Source organism: Tigriopus californicus, chromosome 11, assembly GCF_007210705.1.
Source record: "Tigriopus californicus strain San Diego chromosome 11, Tcal_SD_v2.1, whole genome shotgun sequence".
Classification (NCBI taxonomy): Eukaryota; Metazoa; Arthropoda; class Copepoda; order Harpacticoida; family Harpacticidae; genus Tigriopus; species Tigriopus californicus.
The window spans coordinates 9231984-9240741 of NC_081450.1; the positions used below are offsets into that span (position 1 = coordinate 9231984).

An 8758-nucleotide genomic window follows, 5' to 3' on the forward strand; every position below is an offset into this window, starting at 1 on the left:
GTATAAAAGCAGGGCCTACCAAAAATATTACAAAAGTTAAATTCTGAAACGATAGAGGCAGCTAGCTTGTTCAAAGATTGTTTTGAATTCTAATGGATCTATTGGATATCTAACCAAATCATTCAAAGCTTATGTTTAAAGAGCAGTTGAGACTAGGCACTCTGGGTATGAAACCCAAAAATAATTCACACCTGGTTTTTAGAACAACCCATAAGGGACCCAAGAACCCTGAACACATGGACCACAGTGGCCTGGAAAGCATGGCGAGAATCTCCCTTGTCAACCCTGCCCTAGGACATCTATCTACTCGACGGCTGATGGAGGCTTTTTGAAGAGCTCTCGCTCTCCCTTCGATATTTCGCTCTTGCGCCTCTAGCTCCACTCCGCTTCGATCATCTGGCCAAGTTCGAGCGAGCTCGGGGGTCGTCGGATTTTCCTCCGTCCTTACTTTGAATTCGAGAAGCCGTCTTTGGTCTCACCCTTGGAGAGCTCAGCTCAGCAGCAGCCATGGCCCGCTGTCCACCTCGTGCCTGGCCTCTGCTGGCCTCTCCACTCCGGCCTGGGCTCGTGCCCTCGGCCTCACTGATCAGGCCCAAGGCTCTCTCGCTCTCTCACTCCTAGGTCTTCTTTTCCCATCTGAATCGCGCCAGACATTTGTCCTGGGCTGATCGACTCACCCTCCCGACCCAGCGACCTAACCGAAGAACCCATAGATTTCCCCATGCCCATGTCATCCTGGCTAGGCCGAAGGCTGGCTGTAAGTCAGTCCAGGCCGGCTGATTTGAGACCCGGTCCGGATGAGCGTGATGGATCGAGTGCTTTTCTCCAGCTGGGTCGACGAGCTGGTTTCTCTATAGGGCGAGGGGGCGAGCGAGAGTGGTGCCAGCCACCAGGGCCAATTGCAGGCAGGAGGAGACTGAGGATGAGGAAGAGGGCGACGACGACATGATCGACAGCTAGCACGGAGTCAGCTAGAGGGAGGCTAGAGGGAGGGAGACGGAGGACTTGGAAGTGAGTGAGTGGAAGAAACAGCCGAACTACATCGAGGAAGACCAAGAAGAAGAAGAAGAAGAAGGAGGTTAGAAAGAAGGAGGAAAGAAGAACACGACTGGGAAAAGAGAGCCAGAAAGAAGACGAAGGAAAAGGAGAGGGAGACGGACGAGGACGACGAGGACGGCGACGACGGAGAGCGCTGCTTCTTCGGCCATTTTTGGAAACAAGTCACGACCTTCTGCCCCAGGAACACCTCCAACCCTTCGAACCCTTCCATCTCGGCCCAGACGCAGGAGATGCTCTAGCCGTGATTGGGCTCCGCTTCGAGTAACCGTTGGGTGCCCCAAACCCATAGTTGCGGCCGCTACCCGCTGCCCGCTTCCCTCGACCGTGCTGGCTGACTTGTTGGCATGCATGCCTGGCCATGGGCCTAGCCGTCATCGTCCACCGCCAAGTCCAATCACGTCCGGAATCCAGTGTGTGCGCCTCTTGGGCTCATTGACCGTCACGGGTTGAGCCAGGCCGGCCAATTGTCATCGAGTGCTTTTCATTCCACGACTGGAGGCGGGTCAAGTTGAAGGTGGACCCTTTGGAATACGTTGTACCCGCATTGAGTTGCACGGCGTGTGGGCCCGGCCCTCCCCATTGTTGGCATGCATGCATGGGTGGGTGCCCCTGCGTTGTCGTCGGTGATTCTTGACAAGTGCGGCGCTGCCTCTTTCGATCCTCGAGCTCTTTTGTCTGGGCTGGCCCCTGGCTCCTAATGGAAGATTGTGGATTGGCCGCCTTCGTATGCTAACTAACATTGGTGGCCATTGCCACTCAGGAGATAAGGGCCATTGGATCATTGAGGCCCGCTAGTCTGGCTTGTGCCGAGCCAGGAGCTTTTGTCCAGCCTTTGTGTGTCTGTGTGTATGAGAGAGACTGACTGAGTGGGCTCTCCTCCATTAAATGCTTCAATCACCGCCTCATCCTCATTACAGTTGTCTTAATCAGCGTGATTAGAGTTGAAATATCAATCAGCCACATCGTTATGAACTTAGATCGAGTGATTGACGGAAGGCCTGAGCATCGAATCGCGAGATAAGATAGCGGTCCGACCGTGACCAATTGGGTGTGAAAGCCTGCCAGATCCCTCTCCCTCCATTTTCAACGCTCGTCAACGACAGCATGTCCACGCCCACGGGGGGCACCCCTCCTTCCAGCGGGTCGGCGGCGGGCTCAACCCCCGGCGGCACGTCCAACACGTTTGTGGATCGCATTGATCCCTTTGCCAAAAGATCTTTGAAAAAGAAACAGAAGAAGAGTCAAGGATCATCTCGGTATCGAACTGGGGGCGATGTCGAGCTGCAGCCTCTACCCTTGCTCAAAGGTAAGTGAACTTTTGACATCGTAAATGAGGGCGTCATTTTGTCGAACTGGCCAGCGATGGTAGAAACTACCTCAGGTTCAACTTGGTCCCACTGCATTTTTCGGTGTTGGTTCCAAGATCCCAATTCAATTGGCGGCAGAATTTGCTCACGGAAGGACGCTCTCGTACTTGTAGATAGGACATGTTCCATTGAGTGTTGAACCTCGACCAAATGACGTGAGAAAGCCCTCCTCACCCATGCCTCTCATTCACAAGTTTTAAAAAGTGCCCTTTCTAGCCGTGCTTAAATCTCGCTGCCGACTCTGACACCGACTCTGACACCGACTCTTGACACCGACGAGAGGGGAGAGAGGCAGGAAATCGGCGGCGATCCAAGACCACTTACTCACTTCACTCGCCAATCCTCTGAACCCTCATTGGTGTCGTAGGTTGAACTGGCCTCAAGCCACAGCCCACAGCGTGTGCTTTTAGTTCGCTCGAGAGATTGTACAGTTCCATTCGGCTCTCCTCAGGCTCACACTTTTGTACAACATTGAACCACCGTGAAGGTCGGTCGTTCATTCCATCCATCTATCCATCTGTTCATCCACGCCGACGGTGGTTGGTCCTCTTCTTCCTACCTACTGTACAAGAGTAAAGTCTTCTTCCACTCACTCACTCCACCTGGCTTTGAAGCACTCAACTAGTACATGAACCGCCGCCAGCACCACCACCAACGCCGTTCTCGACTCTCTCGACTCTCTGAGAAGGAAAAGCCTTCTGAGATGTTTGCCCTTACGACGCTTTCAAGGAACAAGGAAGAAGAGAAGGAAGGATCCTTGTGCTTCTCCTTCTCCGGCGACGTCTTCTTTTGTGCACGTCCTTACATTTGTTGCTACCTTCGAGATGGTTCAAGTCTGAACGGCCAGCACTGTACTGCGTGTTTAATAAGGCCACTTCTTCTTCTCCCATTGCTGCTGCTGCTGCTGCTGTTGTTTCTGCTGGTGCCGCCATCGCTTGGGCCTTTCTTGGTGGTTTTCCTTCGTCTTGTGCTGGTTCTGGCTGGCTGTCGTGGTCGTGGTGGTCGTTACTGCCAGTGATGACGATGTTAGCCAAGAGAGCCTCCTATCACCAAAGAGCTTGTTCCTGCTGGGTGTTTTCAAATAGAAACTCGTTCCAAATTGGAACCTAATCCTTTCGGAAGATGAGGTCTCATTGCAAGATGTGTTGTATCAGTTCAGTGCCTCGATGAAGATGGAGCTTTGAGACTGTCATCCCTCGAACCGTCACCATGGCGTGTTAGTTCCTTTCTTAATGATTTTCTACCGATTCTTGAAATTGTTCACTTCTACAAGATCAGCGAAGCCTTGCATGGACTTTCGAAAAAGCAGATTGCCTTCTTGTATTGGTCGGTTTTCAATGTATCGCTCTGGGAGTGCTCTACTACTTCATCTTCTTTTTGTTGCTCTTCATCGCTCCCAGTAGAATCGTTATGTTCATGAATATCCTCGGTATGTGTTGGTGATGACGTGAGTGTGGCCTTCATGTCGTCCATTCATCCATCTTCCGGCTCCACGTTTGACTCGCCTGGTGTCGATTCGAACCTTCCTACCCTCTCCGTTGGTAAGAAAAAGTATCCAGGATGCTGCCTCCCCACCACTACCTCCACCACTTCTCTACTTGCCTACTCTCATCACTCGTGTTATGTCCATAACTTTGTATGAATTACTTGATTGAGTTTTTCTTGCTTTCTAGATGTTCCCTCGGGAGAACAAGAAGAGCTATTCATTCGTAAGCTGAGACAATGCGGCGTGGGCTTCGATTTTATGGACCCCGTGGCCGACCTCAAAGGCAAGGAAATCAAACGAGCCACACTCAACGAGATCGTGGATTACATAACAGCAGGGCGAGGAGTTTTAACGGAGGCAGTCTATCCAGAAATTATTCGCATGGTAATTTACAATTCGCTCTCTCTTCCTCATTCCAAATGCATTTTTCAACTTTGGGGATATTACAATGATTTCAGATTGCTTGCAATTTATTCCGAACTCTACCCCCAAGTGATAATCCCGATTTTGATCCTGAAGAGGACGATCCAACCTTGGAGGCCTCCTGGCCCCATTTGACGGTAGGCATGAATCCTGATAGGCATTGCTTTCATATGCTCTTTGGTTCTAAAGACCGTTACTTTGGAAACCAATTTTATGCTATATCGGGTCTTATTTCCAGCTGGTTTATGAGTTCTTCTTACGCTTTTTGGAGTCCCCGGATTTTCAGCCAAGCATTGGAAAGAAGGTCATCGACCAGAAATTCGTGCTGCAGCTCTTGGAACTCTTTGATAGTGAAGATCCACGTGAACGAGATTTCCTCAAAACCGTGCTTCATCGCATCTATGGCAAATTCCTTGGACTTCGAGCCTTCATTCGCAAGCAGATAAACAATTTCTTCTTGAAGTAAGCTGATTTTGTCGACAGTTCAAATCTTATCTGCCTTTGCTTGCTTTTGAGTAAAACTTAGGGATGCTTAACCACAATCGATTTTTCTACTTTCTAGATTCATTTACGAAACTGAACATTTTAACGGAGTGGGTGAGCTATTGGAGATTCTCGGGAGTATCATCAATGGCTTTGCTCTTCCCCTGAAAGCGGAACACAAGCAGTTTCTGATCAAGGTTCTCATACCACTTCACAAGGTGCGGTGTTTGTCTTTATACCACGCCCAACTCGCCTATTGTGTGGTCCAGTTCTTGGAAAAAGATGCAACCCTTACCGAGCAGGTCATCAAGGGGCTTCTAAAATTCTGGCCAAAGACATGCTCTCAAAAAGAGGTGAGCTTTTTTATCGACCACAATAAAATCAAACTAATCAATCAATCAATCAGTTCATTCAGTTCATTCCACAAAAATGAAACTGATCATTCATGAACATGTCATAACGTCTTGTTTTCAGGTCATGTTTCTTGGGGAAATTGAAGAGATTCTAGATGTGATCGAGCCCGCCCAATTTGTCAAGATCCAAGAGCCCTTGTTCAAGCAGATTGCCAGATGTGTTTCGAGTCCACATTTTCAGGTTAGTCCCCATTCCAATCCTAGCAAGTCCAACGGAGATCCAATCCAAGGATATCCTGCCCATCTCGTTTTTTTTTTTACATTTTCAGGTTGCCGAGAGAGCTTTGTACTTTTGGAATAATGAATATATCATGTCCTTAATCGAAGAGAACAACCAGGTGATCATGCCAATCATGTTCCCTGCACTCTATCGGATCTCCAAAGAGCATTGGAATCAAACCATTGTGGCCTTGGTCTACAATGTACTCAAAACCTTCATGGAGATGAACTCGAGGCTTTTTGATGATCTCACTGCATCGTATAAAGCAGAGCGTTTGAAGTAAGTCATCAGCACCCCCTTACCCATGTGCGAGATTGGTCAGTTTCTCAAGATCCTTTTCTTTTCTTTCTCCTTTTCACTCACCTAGGGAACGGAAACGAGAACGTGAGCGCGAGGACTTGTGGAAAAAATTAGAAAACCTTTCCCTCACCAATGCAAAAAAAGAAGGGATCAATTTGGATTACCTCAACCACGTCAACTCGTCGTCAACATCAACTTCGTCCTCCCAGCTTTCGGATCACTAGGATTTCTCGTAAAGAAGAGAAATCGAGAGTAGCAAGCCATCCATCAAGAAAACAAGCCGGTTGGGGAAGAAGAACAACATCATCCTCGACTGAGAGGACAATGCCAGACGAATCATTGTAGTAGGACTAGTAGGACATTAGGAAGATGTCTTGAACGACGTGGATGACATCAACAGCAACAACAACAACAACGACGCCTTCAAGATGGTCAACAGAGATAGCTGTCTATCATCATCGGCTATGGGACAAAAACCACAGCGCGGACCGACTTCCAAAAATACCTCCCCCCCTCCCTTCCCGCTCCGCTCCTCATTTTACCGTACCTCCCCTGCTTCCTCATCGACCCTGCGCACTCCTGACCAAGCGATGCGAGCCATGTGCAACATTAAAAAAAAGAAAGAACTCGAGGAAAAGCAAAAGAATGCCGATATCGCAGATGTGCATTGTTCTACCTGAATGCTTACTGGGGCCTCAAATTTGAGGGCAAGAGTCTCGAAGACTGTCTTTCTTCTCTGCTTTAACATCCGGCTTTGTGCCATGTCCTTCTATCTCTAAAAATCCCTTCTCCCTCGACCTTTCTTTCCCTCAAGCTTTGTTCTGCTCCTAAACAACTTTGGTTGGCACGTCCTTGGATGCCAAATTTGATTGAGTGCAGTGTGGGCTGATAAGATCATTTGTGTCCCAATGCTAAAATTACAATTATTATTATTATTATTACTACTACCATTACTTCTACTACTACTACAACAACAACTATCGTTACAATTATTATGATTATTATTATCATCAGCACCACCACTACTGCTACTACTACTACACTTACTACTACGAAACGAACGCAACCGTTGCTACTCTCATCAGTGATCAAAGCCTTGTGAAGCTAGTCTCGTCATAACTAAGGTACTACTAAAACCCAAGTGTGTATGAATGGGTGGTAAAGAATGGACATCGTGCGCAAGTGCTTGAATAAGTGCTACTATTCACAAGCAAAAGCCCACAGCAACTAATACAACATCAGCAACAACAACTGTATCAAGTCGAGGAGAAAACACATGAAGGAAGACGAATTCTAGAACGGGGACTCGAACATTCGTGTTGAGACCAGTCTTTTCGACCCCGTGCACCCGTGTAAAAAAGGTCACGATGTTGACCAAACAATAACTATTCGGACAAATGAGTGCTTCTTATTTCCATCATCCCCGTTCCTTGCCTCCCTTCCTCTCTTCCTTCGTTCTTTTGTTCCTTTGTTCCCTCATCTTTGCTTTATTTGCCCTTTGATTTCAATGTTTTGCAAGGCCAACGTTTGAAAAGCCTTTCAATACATTCAGTTTCATGTCTGCCCACAGTCCCAGTTTTTCCACGATTCCTAGGCACCAAAGTGGGACGTGTGTACGGCCAATAATGATCCGATTCCCTCTCCTATTAAAACGCCCAACTCCTTTTCTACCCCGCCCCAATCCGCCCCAATTCACTCATTGCCAATGCGGATGAAAGCTCCGGAATCTACAATACGTTTCCGGCTAGTCATGTCAGGAGTCATTGTGCCATTGTCTTTTTCCTGTGGGCAATGAATCGAAGAAATGATTGGCAAACCATTTTCTATCAGACCTGCGTTCCAACAAGGCTTGCTTCAGTAGGACGTCACTTATGGATGAAAACAATATTTCAGCGCATTATATTTAAAGAAATAATATGTGAATCAAATTTAATGTTGATGAATAATATTGTGCCGATGCCATGGTAATAACTCCACTTGTTCAGGGTTTATTTCCACCCACCTGGAAAACGCACCAGTCGACGTTAAAGGTCAACGACAATAATTCCATGTTGATACTAGGACAGTCGTGTCACATTGGGATCATAATGAACGCCATTCTCGCAAGGCCTAACCGTGTTAGCATACATACCTTGCTTGTCACCCAAAAAGTTATTTCTAAATAGCTGACAGTAATGAGTATCTGAATATGCAAAGGTTGAGCTTTAGTGATAACAGATTCCTAACGCTTTGACGCATCGAAAATGCACTTTATAAGTTGAGGACCGTCCTTTGGCAAAAATGTGTCCCAAAAACCGGTTATCAAGTCTTAATGTGAGCAATTTTGGGTAGTATTGGTTGGCTTCCTACCTCTAAGATCAAGCGTAGTCCAACTCAAATCTGAGCCCAAAAGTAGAGATGGCTTTTTTTTCATCTGGTTGCTTTACTTACCGTAGCTTCCCAACAACTATGTTAAATACAATTTCAGGCAATGAATTAAGGATGGACAAGAAAGGAAGTATTGTGGAAAGACCAATTCAATTGGTTTGCTCAATGCAGTTTGAAGACGAAATTCATATTCTAACAACAAAACGCTTTACTCGTTAACCACATACATGGGATTCCCTAGAAAAATGAGAACACCCATTGAATCATTTAAGATGTTGAGCATATAAAAGTAGAACACAAGATGGCAAACAGCCGTTTTAAGTGACGGGGATCACCTCTGAAACCACATGATTTTGAAGGTGTACTTAATGCATGTTTGTATGGGGTAGCTTCCCTGGGTTCCGTTTGGTTTCTATCCCTTCACCTTGACTAGACACGGTGGTTATGTTTTCTGGTTAAGTGTTTGCTCAAATGGCAAGACATCTAGATATGTTTTTCTTTGTCAAAGAAGCAAAAGAAACAACTTTTGTGAAATACACATGATTAATAGTAGCTCAGATAGGTGTGTTAAATCACTTAAAGCCCCTAAAATGCATTATTGTCAAAAAGTGGATTGTAGTCAATCAGTTTTAAACATACT

General features: G+C 46.7%; 1 protein-coding gene across 2 annotated transcripts; it reads left to right on the plus strand.

Annotated features, from left to right (window-relative positions):
- Window positions 1-1017: 1017 nt before the first annotated feature.
- Window positions 1018-7320, plus strand: LOC131890253 (serine/threonine-protein phosphatase 2A 56 kDa regulatory subunit epsilon isoform-like). Of its 2 annotated transcripts, none has more exons than XM_059239561.1 (8): window positions 1018-2365; window positions 4100-4296; window positions 4371-4472; window positions 4574-4797; window positions 4898-5171; window positions 5293-5412; window positions 5501-5730; window positions 5819-7320. In XM_059239561.1, exons 1-8 carry the CDS (start codon window positions 2164-2166, stop codon window positions 5973-5975), a joined length of 1506 nt encoding a protein of 501 aa, XP_059095544.1. In that variant the 5' UTR covers window positions 1018-2163; the 3' UTR covers window positions 5976-7320. The 2 variants fall into 2 exon arrangements, with proteins under 2 accessions (XP_059095544.1, XP_059095545.1); XM_059239562.1 differs by lacking the exon at window positions 1018-2365 and adding an exon at window positions 3385-3967.
- The last annotated feature ends 1438 nt before the right edge of the window (window positions 7321-8758 follow it).